This window comes from Macrobrachium nipponense, chromosome 21, assembly GCF_015104395.2.
Source record: "Macrobrachium nipponense isolate FS-2020 chromosome 21, ASM1510439v2, whole genome shotgun sequence".
NCBI classification, from domain to species: Eukaryota; Metazoa; Arthropoda; class Malacostraca; order Decapoda; family Palaemonidae; genus Macrobrachium; species Macrobrachium nipponense.
This window is the reverse complement of record NC_087212.1, coordinates 2653558-2679505: the sequence shown is the minus strand read 5'-3', so window position 1 is coordinate 2679505 and position 25948 is coordinate 2653558. Positions and strand designations below refer to the sequence as shown.

Here is a 25948-nt window from a genome sequence, read left to right as displayed (position 1 = left end):
CTGTACTTGGGCGCGAAGGCAGGTACATTATAAATCCAGGAACGTCAGTGGAAAGCGATAACCCACCCAAACCCGCGAGAGGGCTTAAAAGGTATATGGTTTCCTTCCTCTCACCTCAATACTTTTCTCGCGCTGAGTATTTCGTTGGTTTTGGAGACAACATCAAAACCCGCCCTTCGACCTCCCGGTATTTAATACGCCTTTTGACAACACCGTAGCATTTTTTACCAGTCCTATCACATTACCGTGCCTTCAAAATACATATATTCGATCTACCAATGTCCTTTAAATATCTAATTCCGCTCCCTACCATCGGAATTATATATTTTCATATAGTGCTTAAACCCGAGGGGAAAATTTTTTTTCTCGTATAGATTTACCGTACTTGGGCGCGAACGCAAGGTACTTTAAATCCGGAAACTCAGTGGAAAGCGATAACCACCCAACCGTGAGAGGCTTAAGGTAATATTTCTTTTTTTGTCCTCTCACCCTCCAAATCTTTTCTTTCCGCTGAAGAATTCGTTTGGTTTTTTGGAGACAAACATCAACCCTCCTCGACTCCGGTTAGTTTAACTAGGCGCTTTTGTTACAACAGGAGCCATTTTTTACATAAAGTCTATTCAAATTAACCGTGATTTTCATATCATATATCGAGCTACAATGTCCTGTTTTTTAATATCTAATTCGCTCTACCTCGAAATTAATATATTTTCATATATGCTTAAAAAAAACCCGAAGGGGAATTTTTTTTTTTCTCGATATAGATTTTACCTGTACTTGCGCGAAAAAACGCAGGTACATTATAAATCCAGGAACTCAGCGGAAGCGATACCACCCACCAACCGCGGAGAGGCTTAAAGGTATATGTCGTCTCTCACCTCAAATACTTCTCGCGCTGAAGTTATTCGTTGGTTTGGAGATGACGTTCCTCTTCCTGGATTTATAATGTACCTGCGTTCGCGCCCAAGTTACAGGTAAATCTATTATCGAGAAAAAATTCCCCTTCGGTTAAGCATATGAAAATATATTAATTCCGAGGTAGAGCGAATTAGATATTAAAGGACATTGTAGCTCGATATATGTATATGAATCACGGTAATGTGATATGACTTATGTAAAATGCCTACGTTGTGTCAAAAAGCGCTACTTAACTACCGGAGTCGAGGCGGGTTGATGTTGTCTCCAAACCAACGAATACTTCAGCGCGAGAAAGTATTTGAGGTGAGAGACGCCACATATACCTTTAAGCCTCTCGCGGTTGGGTGGTATCGCTTCCACTGACGTTCCTGGATTTATAATGTACCTGCGTTCGCGCCCAAGTACAGGTAAATCTATTATCGAGAAAAAAATTCCCCTTCGGTTAAGCATATATGAAAATATATAATTCCGAGGTAGAGCGAATTAAGATATTAAAGGACATTGTAGCTCGATATATATATATATATATATATATATATATATATATATAGATATATATATATATATATATACAATATTTCATCGTATTCCAAACCAACGAATATTCGCGCGAGAAAGTATTAGGTGAGAGACAATATACCTTTAAGCCTCTCGTTGGTTGGATCGCTTCTGACGTTCCTGGATTTTAATGTACCTGCGTCGCGCCCAAAGTAGGTAAATCTATTATCGAGAAAAAAATTCCCCTTCGGTTAGCATATGGAAATATATTAATTCCGAGGGAGAGCGAATTAGATATTAAAGGACATTGTAGCTCGATATATATATATATATATTATATATATATATATTATATATATATATATATATTATAATATATATATATACAATATTCATCCGATTATTCCCATTACCACTAGGATATATATTTACGTATAGCCTGACACGCACATACAACTCTCTCTTCTCTTCATATATATATATACTATTGTTTTTTTTTGGTAATTATATATAATATTATATATAATATAATATCTATATTATATATAATATATATATATATATCTAATATATAATTACAATTAACTTCATCCGATTATTCCAGTTACCACTAGGAGTATATTCTTTACGGTATAGCCTACACACACTCTCTCTCTCTCTCTCTCTCTCTCTCTCTCTCTCTGAATCTTTGCAGAAACAGAGAAGAGATGGGGGCGGGGAGGGGTTTGGGTGGGGCTAGGGGGATGACTGAACAGCTTAGGCCAAAAAAGAATTTGAAACGTATACCTTTATGATTTTCGAAGTGAAATAAACATAGATTATTTCTACAATGTATTGATGGACGTAACTGTTACTTTCAACAATCAATTTATTTTCCGATAGCTCGGAGGAATAGCCACGTCCTTTAGCATTCAAATAGTATTCTGTTTACCTAAAATATACAACGATTGAGAAAGGTTTTTAGTGCTTATTATGAAATACATTATTTTTCACTTTACCTCTGCCCCTTTCATCTGCTAAATTAAAACGTCTGGGAAGAATGATTTATGTTCATTTGAATTGTTACGCTGAGTGACCTCATTTGCCCCAGTGCTTGGTCTTTGGCCTAAATTCTAGTATATATTCAATCAACCAACTAAGTTGACAAGCAGTGCAAGCAGTCTGTCTGTCATGGTTTTTTCTTAATGTGGTTTATTATTTATAACTTAGAGTGGCTATTTCTTCAGAAATCATTTAGTTACTCGGTCTTACTTATAACAGAATTTTGTTAAAATATTTCAATAATGAGTTTTGCATTTTAGTCTCGTATTCAGGTTTAACATTTGCATATATACCTTATTACCTGCTTCGACTATTCCACCTTTTTTGGGGCATCCTGTAATTTTCTATACGCCCGATTATATGAAACGTGTGACCGAGTCTAAAGCTTTTATAGAATTCAATTTTACGGTATCGTACTCGCTCTCTCTCTCTCTCTCTCTCTCTCTCTCTCTCTCTCTCTCTCTCTCTCTCTCTCTCGTAAGTTCCATTTTCATCTTCGTTTTACCTTCAAAAACACGAAAAAGTAATCGTCTTCTTATCATAAGTTCCATTAGATTAGTGCCATCAGTTTTACAATGATAAAAATAGAACTTATTCGCTGTTACAGGACCTTTTTTTTTTAATATTACTGTGCATATGGAAAAAACCACGATCGGTTAATGCTTGACCGTCACGCTTTTGGGGGAGCCACGGTCTAGGTATATTTGAACAGTCACCAGAAGACTAGTACTAGTCAGTATCGACTGGGATCCCCTTGAAATCACCAGACATCCGGTCCTCCAGAAGGTCTTGTGACTGACTATATACGCCGTTCCTCTTTGCTAGACCTATACGAGCTGCTCTGAAGAGCAGTCGAACTGGTATAAAGGCCACTTTACTGGCAGCAGTCTATACTCCGTTTTATGTAATGGCCATAATAATATCTTAGTTGCTTTATATTCATGACCCTTGAGGATTAAGGGTCGGCGATTAAGGGTCAACTTGCAAAAGTGCCGTCTCCTGAGAAGTAGGAAATTGTATAAGAGACTTTTCAGTTGTGATGACTGCAGTGGTATTCATTCTTATAACAATGCTGGCCTTGCAGTATACAGTTTTTGCAACGCACCAACGAAGGTAAGTGTTCTACGTTTAAGCGTCTCACACATGTACATAGTATATATATATATAATATATATATATATATATATATATATATATATATATATATATATATATATATATTGTGTGTGTAAACATGTGTTAGCATGTACTATTGTATATTTAATGTTCATCACATTTCGTAGCGTATAGAAAAATCTTGCGCATGCTCCGATCCACTCAGCAAAACCACTGCACATGGACGAATTAAACTAAAATAAAAGAAGCATGATACTGCAGAGGCAAAAATGGTACATTAAAACTCTTAGTTGTATTTTCTAAACGTATGAGTGCTGTATAATCTGCAGTTTGCATCTCGAAAATTCAACTTGTATGTGAGTAATTACCATTGTGGAATGGAATATCATTTTGGTTCAGCTACTGTATTTAAAATATTTAATGTTGCATTGTGTGCTATGATTCGTAGTAAGTTCCAGAATTTCTCTTTTATCCAGACCTTTATCTTAATGAAATTAAGTGGCATGTTTTCATTATATAAATATAATGCAGTGAACAAGTGCTAAGTAGGACGTGGTACAGATATGAGCGTTGGGTCAGTTAGCATAGACCTACCTTTTGCAGAAGTAGGTTAGTGTAAGACAAGTTCTTTTACAGTTTAATAGGTATTGTAATGCACACTGTCAAATACAAATATAGGCAACCAAGCCTACGGTAAAATGTACCAAGCAATGTCACTTGTTAAAACCACTCAACCAACCACGAAAAACAAATGCATTTCTATGTGGTGACAAAATCAAGATATTTATGGGTTTTAGTATGAGAACTGTTATAGTAGAATGAATAATTAAAAGTTAATGTTTATGTGATTAAAAAGGAAAAGTGGTAGATATTATACCAAAAAAAGAGTTTAAAGCCAAAACTAGCTGGTTAATTTAAGCTAAATACCAACAGATATTGCAGATACAGAAAGGCAAATCTCCATTGAGCAATAATATTTAGAAATGAAAGAGAAAGAATATTATAATTCTAACTAATAACAACAGCTGTCGATAGATTCACATATCCCAACCATTTGCCGAAGAGAGATTTGGCAGAAGTTAAAGCTCACTACCCTTGTTTTATTCGCAACTGAATTTATTCTTATGAAAATGGGCTACAATTAAGCCGTGGAGTGAGAGATTGTCTTATTTGACATGACCACCCGGACAAGACGACAGATATAATTCTACGATTTCAGTTCAATCGGTGATGAATTTCGTGACCAGCACATTTTTGCTGGACACGAAATGTCTCCGTGATGGGCGGGAAGCGGTTCCAGAAGAGACATTTTCCCTAATTTCCAACTCTCTCTCTCTCTCTCTCTCTCTCTCTCTCTCTCTCTCTCTCTCTCTCTCTCTCTCTCGTAAGAAGACAATCTACTTTGCAACCCAATGTTCCTCCTCTCGAATATTTATCTGGAGGTTCTTTGCAATTTCCTTTTTTCCAGCTGCACTACTTAGTGTCAGGAACTTTAAATTGATCCGTTGTCTTATTATTTAGCCCTTTGTTGTCTTTAACATTAACTCGCTCCAGTATTCATTGACGTATTCAAGAACAAATCTATTAGCTAAGCTCATTGAGTCTACAAATGCGATTCGGTGATGTTGTAAAGCTACGTAGTACTAAATCCTCAGGCTCCGGTAAACATTCCTCTGTTTATGTTTATGTAATCGTTGTTTACCAAACCCTCCCCAAGTCTGAAAATAAATTGTCTACATGAATTGCTTATTGATAACAAGGATATGCGTCTCATGCTTTCATTTGATGTGGTAAAAACTCTCCTGCTCATTGTTTTCCATATTTCGTGAACAATATTTCTTAGTCCTATACATAGTACACTATTCATGTTATTGTATTCAAGTGTTACATCTCATTTTTGTTTGTTTCATGCCGTGTTTTATCCTTAGCATTTGATTACATTTATCCATTTATCGTTTTTTGTATTAGCTGCCATGCCTGATCTTTTATGGCCTCGAAATTGGGATTAATCTGTGGAAAATAAAAGATGTGGCACCGAAGCGTATTAGCCTCCTGGCTCTCTCAGATTCATTTGGTATGAGCTTGCTAAACCCATTGGTTTATCCAGGTATGTGTCATCAGATATCATACATCATTGGTGAATATATACTATGAAAGTTATACGACTTTTAGGGAAAAAGTCAGCTGTTTTGGTTAGTGTAGGTTAAATTCATCGTAGAATATCAAATAATCATCAACTTGTGGACCTCTTGTCAGCTGTTTTGGTAAGTGTAGGTTAAATTCACTGTAGAATACCCAATAATCATTAACTTGTGGACTTCTTGTTCCTCAGGTCACACGTCTGTGAATTCAGAGCAACTGCAGAGACGCCCAAGGAAGGGAGGCCGTCGACGAACCTGAATCAATTTTTCAGCCGTTTTTTAACGTAAGCAAATGGACGTAGTCTCTTAAAATGTTATTTAATTTTTAGATGAGAGTTACGCTGATGTTTCAAATCCATGGCGATATTTAGAATGGACATTGTTTATATTTTTTGATTGCCTTTAACGCAAGCATGGAGAGAGAGAGAGAGAGAGAGAGAGAGAGAGAGAGAGAGAGAGAGATTTAGTTTCTTGCAATTAGAGTAACCTTACCCCCTCCCCTTGGTGAAGATTCATTTTCCTTTGCATGATCGTGATTGGGTGGACTCCGTAGATAATTCCATATTTAAATTGCCGTTGGTTGCTTACGAATGAGATACTGGATATAGTTATAACCATTAATTTGGCAAAGCAAGATTAAAAAGTATACTTTATATACCATTTTCCAGTTGTTAATATTAATCTCGTCTTGAGGCATTCATATGTAACTCACATTTTTTGTCAATCATTAGTCTAATGATATACCACTGCGTAGCCTACATATACCTTTTCATTGTCGTATTGGATTATTCCAAACCACATAAAGGCATGACGAGTCTGAAATGTCTATATTTTAAGTCTTTTCATTTCCACGACATCACGAAATGAATTGCAAAATCAATTATTATGCAACGATCGATCGAAAACGATCTCCCTGTCTTATTAGTGAGTCAGGAAGCTTTTGAGGAGCCGGCCCAGATCCTCCTCCTCCCCCTCCTTTTCTTCTTCTTAGGAAGCCAGGTTCACGTCGTGATTGCCTCTGTCCATGAGTTATACCTTCCGGCAGTTCTTGTTCATTATAATATGGTCACGTCTTGCAACGCCACATGTATAATTCGCCGAGGTGATCACTCAAAAATAAGATGATTTGCTTAGCCTTAGAGCGTATAGTTCTAAGTTATCCTTGTGCTTAGTAATGAAACCTTCAGACTAAGCTACAATATGTTCCTCTTGGAGATATGTATATGAACTAAGGACCTGCCAATCATGCTAAATTTACTATTGATCTCCTCTCATGTTCTTATATCTCTACTTCAGTTTTGGCATTTCCTCATAATTGACCCATAGTGAAATTTTGAGTAAATGTGTACATAATGCAGAATCATTTTTAAATTTAGGTTAAGGATTCAACGTTTGCAGGTATAGTATCAAGTGATGCTTCTCCATAATTTTTGGTTTTTAAAATAGAATATAACTTATATACTATAAGACAGTTCCCCGTTTGATTTCTAATTTATGTATTAACGAGCAAACGAAGCATTGCTCTCTCAAATTGTTCACTGGCAGGCCAAGTGAAGTCGGCAAGAGAAGAAATGTTACAGAGGTACCTGCTAGACTTTACGCTTGCTGTCCTGGATGGACAATTGGGCAGGTAAGCGATGATCATTAGCTAAACTTTTAATGATTTAGAGAGAGAGAGAGAGAGAGAGAGAGAGAGAGAGAGAGAGATGAATGACCAAACTAAATATTTCCATTACAAAAAAGTAGCAAAGAACATAGTACTAGAATTTTACTGAGAGAGAGAGAGAGAGAGAGAGAGAGAGAGAGAGAGAGAGAGAGAGAGAGAGAGAGAGAGAGAGAAATATTTATATCACAGCAAAGTAGCAAAGGACATAGTACTAGAATTTTACTGAGACAGACAGAGAGATAAATATTTCCATTACATCAAAGTAGCGAAGGACCTAGTACTATCATTTTACTGAGAGAGAGAGAAAGAGAGAGAGAGAGAGAGAGAGAGAGAGAGAGAGAGAGAGAGAGAGAGAGAGAGAGAATGAATGACCAAGCTCAATATATCCATTACAGCAAAATGGTGAAGGACCTAGTACTAGCATCATACAAACACATGGACGCCATTCTCGGAAAATGTGGCATCACCCAGATGACGTCAGTGGATGTGACACCCACCAAGGTAAGATCCCAGGGGGCCACCACCCTTTAAGAATAGTGCATAACCACCAGGTGTATGAATTACACGGCGAAGTCTTCCCAAGAACAGAGAATCTGGAAGGAAAACAGTTCGATGTTCCTTCTGTGGTTTTGAGACGACAACGCCAAACTATGGGTCTAGCCTTGCAGAGACAAACTCATGTTCCTGGGTCACGTGACCAGAGGTGCAAAGGTCGTGTCTGTGGAAGTGACAGAAGTGAAGTAAAATTCGACAAAGGTGTCCAACAGGCGCTTGGAGAGGGAAAGAAGGAAAGCAAAATCTGCATTCCTCGTGCTAGTACCACTGTCAAGAAAAAAGGTAAGTTTTGATAAGTGTAGTACTTTTTTCATATAAGTATTTTATAAGTAATAGATAAAATTGTAGCCTGCTGTAAAATAATGCATATGAATTGCTATCCGAAATATATTATCATAATTATTATTATCCTATGCACTACCCCTTTCATGCTTATATAACATGAATTTCTTTTAAAATCAAGTCCCACTGAACTCTTTCTGCATTCTATTCCCTTTTCAAGTTCCAAAGAAGAAGACCAAAACCCAGAAGAAGAAGAAACAAAATGCCATTCCTCGTGCTAGTACCACTGTCAAGAAAAAATGGTAAATTTTGATAAGTGTAGTACTTTTTTCATATAAGTATTTTTTTAAGTGATAGATAAAATTGTAGCCTGCTGTAAAATAATGCATTTGAATTGCTATCCGAAATATATTATTATAATTATTATTATCCTATGCACTACCCCTTTCATGCTTATATAACATGAATTTCTTTTAAAATCAAGTCCCACTGAACTCTTTCTGCATTCTATTCCCTTTTCAAGTTCCAAAGAAGAAGACCAAAACCCAGAAGAAGAAGAAACAAAATGCCAAGAAGAAAAATCACAAGAAAAAGGAAAGGAAAATAAATAAATGCGGGAATGGAAAACCAGCAAGAAATAAGCAGAAACCAAATCAGAAGAAGGACAAGAAAACGAAGGCGGAGGGTCTTGGTAAACTGGGTACGTCTAGCAATGAGAAATTTTTTAACCGTTTTCGACGGTGTTGGCAAAACTTTTATATGTATATATATATATCCTCCTCTTCTTTCTTTTCTTCTTATGTCTGCAGTTATTTTGCCACTGAATATATCTCTTATTATTATTATTGCGTCTAGGGCACACCAAACCAGACAGCCAGAACCAGACCATAGGTGCTGGACCCAGGGAGCACTGCCAACGGTCCTCCGGAGTTACAACCTGCACCTGCGATGTAGGTTTCGTCCTGTTGGAGTACAGGCCCACCTGCAGTGGCCCGGGGGACTGTAGGGCGGGTGGCGGTTGCCACCACCTGTGCTGCAACGCCTGGGGTCTGAATCCGTGCCTTTGCAGTCATGGTTATCGAATGAGCTTAGATAAAAAGACCTGTTATCGTAAGTGTTCTCGGGAACTTTTGTTGTTTTCGTTCATAGGCCTGTGCTCTAATGACGTGTATATGTATGATAATATGATTTGTATATATGCACACACATACACATGCATATATGTATATATATGTAAAGCAAAACCCCATATTCGCGGGAGATGGGATAGCTAAAATCTGCGAATACTTATAACCCCTCTAAAAATGCTTAGAACTGCCTATTTTGATAGTTAAAAAGAAAAACTCTTAAAAATGCTTATACTGGAGTATATTAATAGATTTATCACAAAAAGTGTATTTAGTCATGAAACTAATATGAAAATACAGTAATTGGTGAATATTTATAGGCGAATTTTCCATGAATAATTGGTATATAGGATCCATAGATAAATCCGCAAATAGCGGGGTTTACTGTATATATGTATATATATATATATATATATATATTTATATATATATATATATAATATATATATACAGTATTGTGTATATATATATATATATATATGATATATATATATATATATATATATATATATAATCAATTATGTTTGTGCATGTATGTATGTATGTACACATGCACATATATATGTGTGTATTAAAGTATTTTGTGTATATAGACCCAGGACAATTTTAGATTGGAACTTGTATACAGAATTCGTAAATTATATGGATTGATGTACCACATGCATATACGTATCTGTAAATATAGTTATGTACAGGAATGCAGACTGGTACACATACAGAGAAAGAAAATTGTATATAAAAAAAGAGGTGGCTCTGTAAGTGATATGAGTTTATCCACAGGAACAGAGTTAACCAACCATCTAATAATGTTCTATATGAACCACAAAACTTTAGTACAGATCCTCATGCCTTCTGTAAATTGGTGACCAGAGAAAAATTAGCTGTAAATATACAACAAAATATCTGCATATTTATATTCATAATATCACCACCTCAAAATCTCACTAAGTATTATCCTACCAATGCAGTGACAGACATGGAACTGACAGACCAATGCCTCGTGAGAAATGGAGACTGCCAACACCGATGTCATAATGGTTCTGGTGGTCCTTTCTGTAGCTGCTATCCCGGATACGCCCTGCAACTTGATGGCAAATCCTGTCAGGTACGTCATAACGGTATGTCATTGGTGATGTGAGTGATATGAAGACTGTTTTTCCTGTATTTGTTATTTCTTCATCACCATCCCTTTTTTTTTTCCAGGAAGAGAAAGGATGCAGGCCTAGACGAAATCAGTGTCAGCACGCGTGCGTCGACACACCTGGTGGCTTCCGGTGTACCTGTCCGCCAGGTTATTTACTCGATACCGATGGGATTACGTGCATAGGTAATGGTAATACACTGCTATATAAAGAGCTAAATGCTTATATTTAACTTGTCTTCCCTCTATCCACTGCAATACTAGTACTACTGTTACTGCTACTACTACTTGCACCAGTGCTGTAATTTTTTATTATTGTTAAAACATTTAGGACTGCAGCGGCTGCGTCCCCTTTGAAATTAATCCCTCAATTCGTTAAATCTCCATTTCTCCTCCTACAGAAACAGACGAGTGCTCGCATGACAACGGAGGCTGTGAACAAGTCTGCACGAACACGGACGGGTCTTACTTCTGCTCTTGTAGAACCGGATACCAGTTGTGGAATGGAACGCTTTGCAGAAGTAGGTCTTATCTTGTCTCCTTGCTTCATAATTACTTATGAATTTTAATTGATTTTACATATACTGCCTTTCATTCATGTTATTTGGTTTATCTATAAATGTTTAATCATTTCACTTAAATTATTCACGAGTTATATCCTAATTTTCCCAAACCCAGGCTTTCAGCCCCTTGTTGCCTTATCCATGGTGACGGAGAAAGCACCCAGTGGGAATTGCCATGATGGCAACGGCGGTTGCCAACAGCTTTGCCATGATGTTGCCAACGGCAGTCTCTGCAGCTGTCACCCTGGGTACTTCCTTGACCCGGATGGCAGGTCGTGTCAGGTACGGCAAGTTGCGTAACCTTTGGAAATGGTATGCAGTATTTTGATAATAATGAAAGCCTTTTCTGCTTCTTCATATTATTATTATTATTATACAAGCTCTCATGGAACAAACCCAAAAGATATATTTCTAATTCAAAGTGAACGCCATCAGTGGCGTCCATCCTTTCCAAAATAGACTAGTTCCAGATATTGACTTGTATAGACCTACAAAATCTATATATAAAAATTCAATCTATATATATTGGCAATTTATTTCAATCATAGAACACTAATTTATCCTTGATTTTAAATCCTTACTCATAAATTCTGACTTACAGCAGTTGGAGAGATGTGACCAAGAACAATCCAAACGATGCCAACACGAGTGTGTGGACACGCCAGTTGGTTTCGAATGCTTGTGTTTGCCAGGATATGTCCTCGATTCTGATGGGTTCAGTTGCGATGGTAATGATCCCAGATTTTGCATAAAAATAGTGAGCTCTACATGATGCTTACGTCGCTTTCATGTTGCTTTTAGGGTGTCACTATGACTCATTCATTGCTGATTGCCAAGACGGATGTCGGTCTAAAGAGCTATACCTAGCTTAGACTACCTCTTTAAGAGATTATCCGCTGATGGCAAAGGGATGTTTTTTGTTCCTGATTATTTAGCAGTTATAGTTTCCAAGTTCATATTTGCCACGTAAACAAGTTAACGAATTAAGGTTAGTATATGTTAATTGGGTCTGATAATTTGAATATCAGTCTTCAAGCATCTAAGGAAAAACTGTGTGAAACCATTCTATTTTTTTTTCTATTTTGCTTTCAGACACAGACGAATGTCTGGAAGACAACGGCGGGTGTGCCCAACTCTGCCATAATACAGAGGGGTCCTACAGCTGTTCCTGTATGGTTGGTTACGAATTGATAGACGAAACGAAGTGTAAAAGTAAGATATTCAATTTTTCTCCTCCTAGACGGAGATTTTTGTTTTATTTTTTAAAGTAATAACTATATGTCGCGTAATGTCTAATTATGGAATAAGGTTATGATATTGATATTGTATTTTTGAAAGTTAGGGCATTAAATTTTTATAAATCATAACAAGAAAAACACTATGCACTGATATTTTATCAAGTCGAGACGTAGGTCTAGCGCTACATGATAATATTTTTTTTAGATTAAACAGAGCTCCCATTCTGGATTCTTTCACGAAGGTATGACACATAAGGTATTGCTTACAAACTCAGTTTCAAAATAAGATAGCTGGTATTTTTTTTTAAAGAACGATCCACTTTTAGTAGAACTTCATATTTCAGAGAAGTTAATATCTATAGTTGTTAAGTAAATAGCATCTGACAATTTACGCTGCTGATTTATTAGCAATCCATCTTTCGAAAATAAAACTATAATATCTTGGCAACGTTACGTAAATAAATTTAAGGTAAATTTTAAGATAATAAATTTCTGTTAGTCGTAACAGGCACTCCCAGTATCACCCCTGATATGGAGGAGTTCACAGAATCCTCAGCATCGTCGAGACACGATTTCAAAACACTGACAGAAGACGTCATCTTGACGTACAAGCCCCTAGGGCCTTTTGGACAAAACGGAATGTCGCCCAGACGTAAGTATTTTTTGTAACACTTTTTTTTATCGCGTGTTATGCTTTATTCTTAATCTTAAAACCTTACCGTTGAAGTAAACGTAGCTTTGAATCTGAGGCTTATCAGAGATTGCCCTGGTTTGCTAGTACGATATGTCAGATCTATCATACAGCAGTAGACTTACAGCAACGAATAAAGAAGCCAGGCTGTTATGTATATAGATTACAGTACTTCTTCCTACTTATACTTTATACTAATACAAAAACAATACTGTTCAATTAAACGTAGCTTTGATAATGAAGCTTATCAGTGAATGATGTCTTTTTGTTAGTACGAAGATCTACTGCCAAGCAGCAATAGACCTATATGAAAAGATAAAGAATATAGGCTTATCTATGTAGATGACAATATCTGTCCCTCTTCTCCTTTCAAAATATGGTATTAAATAACAATCCAATCTTTCCCCCGTAGCGAATGAAACTGAATCAGCTGCCGGCTGCCAAGAAGGAAACGGAGGCTGCCAACACATATGCTACGATGAATCGGAAGGCAGCAGCACTTGTAGCTGCCTTCCGGGGTACGTGCTTGATTTAGACGGCAAATCTTGTCAGGTATGAGTTGGTGACATATTCGAGGGTCTCTCTCTCTCTCTCTCTCTCTCTCTCTCTCTCTCTCTCTCTCTCTCTCTCTCTCATGTTTAATCCGCTTTGCAAACGTACACATGCATTTATTCACATGAACGTATTTGTGCAGTCTCTTTGCTAATATTTTTTGTATATAGTATTGTTTCTTTAACCATACATTATGCAAAATGAACCATCAATTTCCTATTTCCCATTTCTCAGCCTACGTCTTGTCAGCGCCAAGATGAAGAGAGAAAGTGCCAGCAAGACTGTTTTGATACAAATGATGGCTACGAATGCACTTGCCAGTTAGGATACATCCTCGAAACTGATGGTTTTTCTTGTGCCGGTAAAGTAACGTATTATTTCATGATATGACTGAAACAGTATTAACATGGTTATAGAAATAAGGGCAGCGTGGGTGGTACTAATGTGTCCAGAAGTATTTATATTAATAACGTCACGTTTAATCTGGTAACATGTCCACGAGGCTCAGATTAGATCGTTGTCCAAGACAGATGAGAAAGATAGCTTAAAGCTACATGTATTTCATATTGTGATAGGGCAGGAAACACCTATACATGCAGCAATAGTTGCCAGAAGTTTCCAGACAATTTGAACATGTCTGGCAATGAGTAAACTTTCTTCAACCTTTCTTAGTTCGTTCGTGCGTTCACATTAACCTGTTTTGGAGCGTAAAGGCAGCTTGTGTCCTTTCTTACTGAATTACTTTTAAGTCCTTATAAATAAATTCATTCTTAGGAAGACCCACTAGATTAGGTTTGTAAATGGACTTATAATGTAATAGATCAAGAAATCTGTAGGATCAATTTTGAACTGATGCCCAGCAAGAAATTTACTGTTCTAGTTAAATATGGCTTATAGCTTTAAAAACTTGTTAATATGTTTTAAGACATGACGTCTTTAGATACTGAAAGCCCCTCTTCATTTCTGGTACAGATATAGACGAATGCTTGTCTGGTAACGGAGGCTGTGAACACAACTGTAGCAATACAGAAGGATCTTTCGTATGCTCCTGTATGGTTGGCTTTGAGCTGCTCAACGAGACGAATTGTGAGAGTAAGTGTTGCTCTTTGTTGCAAAAACCTTTTGATGATGGAGGACCACTGTGACCTCAGCTCATGATCTTTGACCTGATGTGATGATGGAAGACATTCGTGACCTCATCTCGTGACCTTTGACCTGACTTGATAAGTATCTTGCTTTAGGTTGCAGAAACCTTTTTATGATGATGGAGGACCACTGTGACCTCAGCTCGTGATCTTTGACCTGATATGTGATGATGGATGACCTTCGTGACCTCAGCTCATGACCTTTGACCTGACTTGATAAGTATCTTGCTTTTGACTGCAGAAACCTTTTGATGATGGAGGGCCATTATTGACCTTAGCTGGTGACCTCTGACCTGACAAGTATCTTGCTTTGGACTGCAGAAATAGGATGCCTTGGAAAGATCTTCATGACCTTTATTTCGTTCTACTGCCAGCTTTGGAACTTTCGTCTCGACTCTGCTTTTCCTGATGTATAACCTTTCATTTTTTAAAAGGCAGCTGTATGGCTTTCTTCGGGTTTGGGCTATTTAGGGACACTAGGTTGCCTTCTCTGCATCTTTGAGCAATTTTATAAATTGACCAAAAAAAAATTTTTATAATAGAAGTCAGTTATTATTAATAATATTATTTCTTGAATGATAATTGAAAACTGGAACAACGTAAAGTTGAAGAAGTTGGACAGCCAAGTTTTAGAAAACTCCAAACAGAACCCATAAAATAAAAAGCAGAAAACACTGCAGTTTTAAACAGCCGGCCAAATCAGGCCTTTCTGTCATTGCAGGAACCAACGATGTCAGGGGCGCCGTCGACGAATGGACGGAACTGTCAGCCTCGTCTAGACGTGATTTCAAGACTCTGACAGACGACCTCATCAGGACTTACAACCCCATTGGGCCTCCTGAATCTGCCGAAAGTAAGTCCTCAAAAGAGCAAGACCTAAAAAGTGTAACCCCTTTAATGGACTAAGCCATTAAAGCAGTAAGCCATAAAAAGATAAACCCTTAAACAAGTAAGGCCTTAATATAGGAAGGCCTGTAAAAAGTAACCTCTCAAAGGAGTAAGCCATTAAAGGAGTAAGCCCTAAAAAGTGTAATCCCTTAAAAGAGTAATCCCTTAAAAGAGTAAGCCCTTAAAGGAGTAAGCCCTAAAAAGTGTAATCCCTTAAAAGAGTAATCCCTTAAAAGAGTAAGCCATTAAAGGAGTAAGCCCTAAAAAGTGTAATCCCTTAAAAGAGTAATCCCTTAAAAGAGTAAGCCCTTAAAGGAGTAAGCCCTTACAAGAGTAAGCCCTTAAAAGTGTAAGCCATTAAAAAAGTGTAAGCCCTTAAACGAGTAACCCCTTAAAGGAGTAAGCCCTTAAAAGAGTAAGCCCTTAAAGAATAACCCGTTAAAGGAGTAAGCCCTTAAAGAGTAACCCGTTAAAGGAGTAAGCCCTTAAAAGAGTAAGCCCTTACAAGAGTAAGCCCTTAAAAGTGTAAACCATTAAAAAAGTGTAAGCCCTTAAACGAGTAACCCCTTAAAGCAGTAAGCCCTTAAAAGAGTAAGCCCTTAAGGAGTAACCCGTTAAAGGAGTAAGCCCTTAAAGAATAACCCGTTAAAGGAGTAAGCCCTTAAAAGAGTAAGCCCTTAAAGAGTAACCCATTAAAGGAGTAACCCATTAAAGGAGTAAGCCCTTAAAAGAGACCTTACCTTACCTTACAGACCTTACATCTTGTTCGGGTTGCCCCAGGTCCCTCAGTGTGAGGCACCTCTAATGTCTACCAGAGAGTTGCTAGTACATCTTCCGGTATATTTTGCATCTTCCAATCTTGGATGGTCTGGGATGCAGTTTAGATATTTGTCGAGCTTATTCTTAAACACATCTACGCTCACTCCTGATATATTCCTCAGATGAGCTGGCAACGCATTGAATAGACGCTGCATTATCGATGCTGGTGCGTAGTGGATTAATGTCCTGTGTGCTTTCCTTATTTTTCCTGGTATATTTTTGGGCACTATTAATCTACCTCTGCTTGCTCTTTCTGATATTTTTAGTTCCATGATATTTTCTGCTTAAAGGAGTAAGCCATTGAAGGAGTAAGCCCTTAAAAGAGTAAGCCCTTAAAGAGTAATTCGTTAAAGGAGTAAGCTCTTAAAAGAGTAAGCCCTTAAAGGAGTAAGCCATTAAAGGAGTAAGCCCTTAAAAGAGTAAGCCCTTAAAGAGTAACTCGTTAAAGGAGTAAGCTCTTAAAAGAGTAAGCCCTTAAAGGAGTAATCCATTAAAGGAGTAAGCCCTCAAAAGAGTAAGCCAATAAAAGCGTTAGCCCCTAAAAGTGTAACCCCTTCAAGGAGTAAGCCCTTAAAAGTGTAACCCCTAAAAGGAGTAAGCCCTTAAAAGTGTAACCCCTAAAAGGAGTAAGCCCTTAAAAGTGTAACCCCTAAAAGGAGTAAGCCCTTAAAAGTGTAACCCCTAAAAGGAGTAAGCCCTTAAAAGTGTAACCCCTAGAAGGAGTAAGCCCTTAAAGGAGTAAGCCCTTAAAAGAGTAAACCCATAAAATAGTAAGCCCCCTAAAGAGTAAGCCCTTTAAGGGAGTAAGCCCTTAAAAAGGTAATCCAATAAAAGAATAAGCCCTCAAAAGACTTAAAATTAATCGATTGCTTTTAAATTCAGTGACAGGGAAAAGGAAGGTGTGGAAGGGGAGATTAGTGAACTACATAATCGTTATTCCATTTCTTTCTTAATTAAACAGGTAAATGTGGTTGCAAGAACGAAGGAAAGTGTGAGACAGAATCGATGAGGTGTGTTTGCACAGCCGGGTGGAGGGGAACATACTGTGAGCTACGTAAGTATACAATGTATACTGACCTGATGTATACAATGCGTACTGACCATACATGCTGTAAGGTATTAGAAATATACAATAATGGACGTCACATACACTGAAATTGAGAATTTTTTTAAATATAACACTATGTTTTATAGGCATTTTGTTGCTGGTATAAATCTGCAACAGTTAGGATTAGAAATTTTTTTCCCCTAAACTCCCTAAAGTAAAAACTTTCCCTAAGGACACTTTGCTATAAATCTGCAACAGTTAGGACTAAGATTTCTATCTCCATGGACACTTTAGAAGATAAGTAACTGGCCTGAATGATAGAATGCATTAATGGTAAAGAAGAGCAAACTGACGTACGATGAGAGAGAGAGTTTTTTGTTGTGATTCAACTACTTGTTAACCCGTTATTATAAAAAGTAGGTGTGCATGTGTCTAAGACAGATGTTCTGGTCTTGACACATGTAGTACCTACTACAGCAGTTTCCCAACGCCCTTCCAACAGCTTGCGAAGAAGGGACATACGGACGGCACTGCACTCTCAAATGCAACTGTCGTAACGGTGCGTCTTGCAATCACGTCTCTGGCTCCTGCACTTGCAAACCAGGTACGATAATTGGTTAAAGTCACGTACGATGTTCTGTGTGGTTTTTTTGTTTACATTTTCACGTACTAAGCGTGCGTGGAGTGAGCTCATATCCTCTCTGCGTAAATGTAAACTTAACCCTGTACTGGTTATACTCATTCAGGATGGCAAGGAATGCTGTGTTCGCGCCCTTGCCCAAAAGGCTTCTGGGGTCCAGAGTGCCACAAGAGGTGTCGCTGTGGCGTGGGAGTCGTCTGCAACCCCACCAACGGCACTTGTCCCTGTGGTCCTAAATCTAAGGATGTCAACTGTCCTCAAGGTAGGTTTGTAAATCCATTTCAAGGTATTTGTGCTATTTTAGACATTAAGGATGGAAAAGGACTTTTTGCAACGTGTTTATCATTATAGATAATAAGTGAAGTTCTTGATAATTTTGTTGTTCTAGTTTATAGTTATACCAAATTGATTTTATAGTGGAGGATGTAGCAGATGTTTTTAAAGTAAGTTTGTTGTTTTTTAATTGATGTAGTGATAACTACAAGTGTTTTTATGCTGTTCATTGACACTAATAAGGACAACAAATGTTCACCAAGTATATATGACTTTTCTTAGTTACACCTTCAGATAACTTTATAAAAATACTTAAGATATCCAAAAGGAATTTATACGTTTCTTTCTCGCATTAACAATGAATTAAATAGTCCCTAACAATGTAAAAAAACATTCAAAATGAAAATAATGCAACGATTATTTTCCCGCTGTGCATTATAGCGAACAGCGCTCTCCTCAGGGCGAGTCTCCTCATAGCCGAAAAGTGCCCCGAAGGGAGATATGGCCCTGGGTGCAGGCGGAACTGCAAGTGTCAGAATGGAGCCCAATGTCATCCGCTAACGGGAGATTGCAAGTGTACTCCAGGGTGGCGTGGTCACTACTGTCATTTGCCATGTGAGAGAGGTAAGTATCTAGAAAAGAAGAGAGAGAGAGAGAGAGAGAGAGAGAGAGAGAGAGAGAGAGAGAGAGAATAAAATTATAACTCATAGCGTCAATATTACTGCTTCAGAATGTTTGATAGTATAGCACCTTAGATGAATATTGGTCTCTGTGATCTTTTCATTCATAAATCAGAAATCTCAGGCCACAGCGATTTCCAAAAGTACCGAATTTGATTACCTGCTTTTATGAAATCTGCTCACATTTGCGCAGGTGACTGTATCTATAAAGTTTCAGATGTTTCTCACTTGTACCGGACTTATTCAGAAATAGAAAAAAATAAAAGATACTACAGAACTATGTTAACCCCTGAAAGCATGTGTAGACACTAAAGATTTTGCGTTGACAAATTTTGTAAAAATACAAAACTATTTACCTCAGTGAGGACGGGTGTAAAAATTCATTGGTTTCTCTCAGTGAAAACGTTCGTAGAAGTTAAAACTTTTTCTGTCAGTGTACAAAAAAAGATGCAGAAATTAAACCTATTTCTCTCAACAAACAGGATCTTGGGGCGAAAGTTGTAAACAAGCTTGCAGTTGCGCCGGAGAGATAAACTGCAACCACATCACTGGGGTATGTCGATGCCCACCTGGGTATATAGGAGATCACTGCGAAGATAGTAAGTACTACAGTAAGGTAGAAGTATTCCAACTGCTATGAGCAATTGGAAAGAGCAACCCAGTGTCCTTAAGCATCCCAGACCTGTAGAGAATATGAAAAAACTAAAATTATTAATCCTTTTCAAATTGCAACAGTAATAAGTTTACTAGCATTTGCCTCAAAAGGTTAAGGAAATCGCCTATTCATTGATAATTTAATTGAACCACAGTAGTGGAACAGTGACTAAATATTGAAAATATATACTTTTTACCTACATCCTTGCTAATTGTCTCTGAATGGCCTTCAAGGTGTTCAGTTATATAGTGCTGGCAGTATTTTATCATAAATATGGCTTGATAAAAGTTCTTATCAGAAATAATTGTTGAGTTATAAAACCACAGTATATCCAGGTTTTCAACTTAAGAAGCCGGTCTCGACATTCACTTATGAGGACCTCTAGCTGATCCAGGGTGCCCCCACATGGGCAACATGCCCCCATAAATGAAAGATAATGGCAAAATAATAATATTGAAGATTTAGATAATAATAACAAATTTAAAAATTGGAAAAGAAGAAAATGAGAAATCTGTTATAGAAATAATAAAATTTTGAGAAAAAAATTGCAAAAACAATACAATATTTGTATATATATATATATATATATATATATATATATATATATATATATATATATATATATATATATGATGGTTATATATATATATATATATATATATATATATATATATATATATATATATATATATATATATATATATATGTTTGTCAGAAATATTTGTTACTACCGTAAACTGTGATACAGCAACAAGATTGTAAACAAAGAGAGATCAGCAGGTTACTGGAGTAACAACTTCTTCTTCTTCAGAATGTCCAGAAGGATACTGGGGCCATGGTTGCAAGAACAAATGCCAGTGCAACAATCCGAAGCTCCTCTGTAATGCTGCTACGGGAGACTGCTACTGCCCAGCGGGGTCTGGTGGCACGGACTGCCGAAGGGCAGAATGCCCTTCTGGTTACTATGGGGCAAAATGTGATTTGGTGAGGAAAAAGGCTATGTAAATAGCCCTGCTATTCTTAATGTAGAAATTCTCCTACCTAATAAGAATATACTATAATTTTCATATACTTAAAGGGTGAGAAATGTTCTGCCCTAGAAAGAATAGTCTTGAGTATAAAATCCTTCAATTTTAATTTGGCTGCTAATTTCTCATTTGTTTGATTTTTATTCGCTTGAAAAAAGTCCCACTGTGTTAAAAAAAAATTCGACGAGGATTCTAAAATCTGGAAATGAAAACTTACAGGTATTGTTGTCATTGAATTTTGATCAGTGTTTTATGGACAATTTTTTGTGTAATCAGAATTTTTTATCCTTGACAGTTTGAAAATTCACATGGAATCCTGAAAACTGGAAATCAACACCTTTCAGGAAATGGAATGTCACTAAATTTCAATAAATGTTTACTAGATAATTTTTTTGTGTCATCAGATCTTGTCCTTATTTCAATATATGTTTACTAGATCAGTTTTTTGTGTAATCAGAAACTTGTCCTTAATGCTCTGTTTGCTGGCTTCAAAACTGCTAAAACTGACTGCTTGTTTCATATCCCTTGACAGATCTGCAAGTGTGAACACTCTGGAGAATGTAACCCTCAAAACGGAGGTTGTGTTTGCGCTTCTAATTACTTCGGCCCGACCTGTGCCCTGCGTTGTCCTCCTGGTACTTTTGGGAATAACTGTACCCAGGTAGGTCACAAAACCCGCCATTAAAAGATTCAGATTCAGTATATTGTATTATGTTGTGGGAGCTATTATTGAATTCAACCTGTAGAGTCAGCCATCATTAATTTAACCTAAAGCATTTCTCTCTCTCTCTCTCTCTCTCTCTCTCTCTCTCTCTCTCTCTCTCTCTCTCTCTCAGTTTTGCGACTGCCAGCATGGAGCTCAGTGCAACGAGGATGGAACCTGCCAGTGCCCAGCAGGGTATACCGGAAGTATTTGCGAGACTCGATGCCCGCACAACACCTTTGGCATTAACTGCAGTTCTCAATGCCGTTGCTCTAATGGGGGCATTTGTGACCCTGGTAACTATTATTATTATTATTATTATTATTATTATTATTATTATTATTATTATTATTATTATTATTATTCTCTTGAAAAGAGCGTATGGTTGTTAATTATCAGATGCATAAAACATTAATTTCTGAGATCGACTTGTTGCTCAAGATATTTCCTAAGTTGATGACTGAGCAAAGAAACACAGTTATTGATAATAAATCATTATTTCTATCATCATCATGATTTGTGTATAATAATAATATATCATAAAATACCAAAAAAAAATGTCAGTCATTAATTTCTGTATACTGTAACCTAAAAAGAATCCATTTTTCAAAACTCGAAACTGACAAAAAACTCGTCCCCAGAGACAGGCAACTGTCAGTGTGGCATCGGATGGACTGGTTCTTCTTGTGATGAGGCCTGTCCTCCAGATCATTACGGACCCAATTGCCAGCTAGAGTGTGGCTGTTATGCCAACGGCACTTGCAATCGATACACTGGATGCTGCATTTGCACAGAAGGTCGTTATGGGAGGTTCTGTGAACTCGGTGAGTTGAGAAGGTCTTTTTGTTACTCAGATACCAAACTCATTGTTTTATATCAATTCCCAGGTCATTTGTAACATAAATCCATAAGTGGACTGCAATGGGTAACCGCATTTCGTATGTAACTATATTTTAGAGTTAATATACTCCAAGTTTAGGTTTCTGGGCGTCAACTCTCGCTCCATTGGTCTGCACATAAACAGCCAGATGTAGCTACCTTGATCAGAGCTTCAATAGGATATTTGATGTCCTTATGGTTGGAAATTATCTTGAAGCTCCTGTATTATCAGCAATTTTCGACACTATGGGTACCCTTGAGTATAATAATTGCTATGTTTAAACTATCTTTGTATTTGCTACATCTCTTACATAAATAGGCAGATGAGGATACCTCGGTCAGAGCTGCTGGTAGAGTCTTTACAAAGCTATATTATTAGCAATTATTTTACAATATAGGTCCTCCAGTGTATAATAATTTCCGTGATTAAACCACTTGCGTATTTGCTATTAGCAATTTTTGACAATATAGGTCCTCAAGTACATAATAATTGCCGTGAGTAAACATACCACTTGCGTACATATTTGTTATTGGCAATTTTTAACAATATAGGTCCTCCAGTGAATAATAATTGCCATGAGTAGACCACTTGTGTATTTGATTTCTTACGGCCCTTTTTCCCCCCATTGCAGAATGCCCAGGTGGATTCTACGGTGCAGAGTGCAAAAGTCTATGCCTTTGTGAAAATGGAGGGACGTGTGACCCCAAAAACGGCCAGTGCCTTTGTGCTCCTGGATTCACAGGCGAAAGCTGCAATATCCGCTGCAGAAGAGGCAAGTAGACATAGTACCACATGCTCCTTCTGACAATAAAGGCTTATGTTTTGGTAACTAATTTTACGTCAGATGTTCCCGTGATCATAAATTTAAGGTAATAAGAATGATTACGTTTTCCTTCACTAGGAACTTTCGGTACCAACTGCTCTAGAAGGTGTAACTGCGGTGCATTTCGATGCACTGGAGAAACTGGGGTCTGTCTCTGCCCACCTGGACTGTATGGAGAATTATGCTCTGCTTGTAAGTGAGAAGAAATATTTATAGTTGATTGTTTTAAAGAAAAACATTGCACAAAAAATTTCACATAGAAGTGATCTCTACAGAAAATAAAAATTAAAAAATGCCTAATTCATATAAGACAATTACAAAAGAATTTCGTTGTATGTTTGTACTTTATCTGTTTACCTTTCTACCGCCCATCAATGTCTGATAGATGTATATATATACACGAGTATAATTTGTATAGCGTGTACATTTATAGTATCATTTCCTTAGCATGCAGACCAGGCACTTTCGGAATCCAGTGCCAAGAGACGTGTGAATGTATGAATGGAGGAACCTGCGACCCTGTGAGTGGAGTGTGCTCCTGCCCTCCCGAGTGGATAGGATCACTGTGTCAAGAAGGTAAAATAAATCTCTAGTACTAATTTTCTTTTCCCAGTTATTTCGATCAATAAAAGTTTAAGTATGTCAATAATGCATGAAAGAGTCTTTTTCAATACTGCTTAAGATTGTATAGTTCATGTAATGCGTGATTGGCTGCCCATGTTAACAGCTTTTGTATTGATTGGGATTTTATCTAGATTTTTTATTTACTTAACGATGCAAGGAAGGTTTCGAGTGGTTTAGATAATTTGCTGAATTAGTTATATATATTAATATATATATAGATATATATAGATATATAAGATATATAAAATATATATATATAATTATAATATATATACTACATATATCTAGATTATATATATATAGTTATATATATCTATAGATATTTATTTAATTTTTAAAAATATATATAGATATATAATATCTATCTTATATATATATAAATATATCTATATATATATATCATATTATATATATATATATATATATATCTAATATATACTATATATATATATCTATTATATATACATATATATATATATATAGAATAATATAATCTATAATATATATATTATATATATACTATCATATATCTAATATATATATATATATAACTATATATATATATATATAATATATATAATAGATAATATAGATATATATATTATTATATATCATATATATATATATATATTATATCATTATTATATATAGATATGTCTATATATAGATATATATACTATTTATATCTATATATATATATATATATATATATATATTATATATATAGATAGATATATATAGATATGTATATATATATAGTCTAGTTATATATATATTAGATATAGATATAGATATATATATAATATATTATATATATATATATTATATATATATTATCAATATATATATTATATTATATATATATATATATATATATTATATATATAATATTCTATAAATCTAATAATTATTATTATAATATATATATAATATTAATATTAATTAATATAATATATATATATAATATATATATATATATTATATATATACTATTATATTATATATTATATATATATATCTATATAGAGATATATCTATATATTTATTATATATTATATATATATACTATTATTCTATTATTATTTCTATTATTGTTATATATATATATTATATATTATATATATATATTTTTTTATTTTAGTATATATATCTTGTTATATATATATTATATATCTTATCTATATTATATTATATAAAATATAAATTAATATATCTATATATATATAATATATATATATATATCTATATATCTATCTATATATATATATATATATAACAACAACAACAACAACAACAACAACAACAATAATAATAATAATAATAATTTCCTTGGAACAGGATTGGCCGAATTTCGAGGGAGACGAAGCATAGGCCTAATGAGAAGCCACCTCAATAGGCATATGGGATTGAAGGACGGAGCGATATTGGACGTGATGCCTTGATCGATGCTGACAGTATAGATATCTGCCAGTCGCAATTGGCTTGAGTGATAATGATTGTAGGAGATATTTACTGCTTGAGTGTTATTAATTGTAGGAGATATTTACTGGAATATTGCTTATACGACGCATTTTGGCTGTGACTCGGTGGGTAGTACCATATGCCATGTGAACCATGGCCCAATGTTGCAGTTCATTCAGTTGAATTAAATAAACCTTACAAGTCTCGCATTCTTTCCAACCTATTGTATATTTGAAGAATTTATATCACTGGACCAAGAAGAAGTATTACTCTGCTACAGGCTGAGGGATATATAAGTCTAAAACTTGAGGGAAATCCCATATAAGACGTCGCTATTGGTGCCAACTGACTTAGATTATAATTAATTATCGACCATATTTCAAGAGCAATCAAAGGCATTTATCACGGCCATGAAACTCTGTATAGTTTACATCAGTTATCGTTTTATGTCGTTATGACGAATTAAGAAGAATCCTTATCTAATCTTCGAAAGTTAATAGACTCTCTCGATCTTATCGTCCATGTTTTATCCCGCTAGGAATGTTTGGTCTAGATGATATCAACTAATGTTAGTTAACATTTGTATGGATGTAAGGTGCAGTATAGAGAAAATAAGAATAAAATTAATAAAACAGTACAAAATAATGAAATAATAATTAGGAAAATATAACTAATAAAATAAAAACAATAAAAAACTAAGTACAATAACGATGAATAATTAAATAATGATTAGACGGTATAAAAAAAAAGCA

At 35.8% G+C, this 25948-nt stretch overlaps 1 protein-coding gene across 1 annotated transcript; it reads left to right on the top strand.

Annotated features, from left to right (window-relative positions):
• Window positions 1-5888: 5888 nt before the first annotated feature.
• On the top strand, window positions 5889-25581 carry LOC135197697 (multiple epidermal growth factor-like domains protein 6). Its single transcript, XM_064224718.1, has 29 exons — window positions 5889-5998; window positions 7260-7344; window positions 7776-8217; window positions 8741-8917; window positions 9073-9327; window positions 10313-10449; window positions 10548-10671; window positions 10887-11006; window positions 11164-11330; window positions 11650-11776; window positions 12141-12260; window positions 12786-12938; window positions 13390-13529; window positions 13764-13890; window positions 14502-14621; window positions 15396-15527; window positions 17343-17435; window positions 17932-18033; window positions 18176-18331; window positions 18784-18966; window positions 19505-19621; window positions 20489-20661; window positions 21238-21366; window positions 21542-21704; window positions 22050-22232; window positions 22920-23060; window positions 23190-23303; window positions 23559-23687; window positions 25074-25581. Exons 3-29 carry the CDS (start codon window positions 7836-7838, stop codon window positions 25175-25177), a joined length of 4068 nt encoding a protein of 1355 aa, XP_064080788.1. The 5' UTR covers window positions 5889-5998; window positions 7260-7344; window positions 7776-7835; the 3' UTR covers window positions 25178-25581.
• The last annotated feature ends 367 nt before the right edge of the window (window positions 25582-25948 follow it).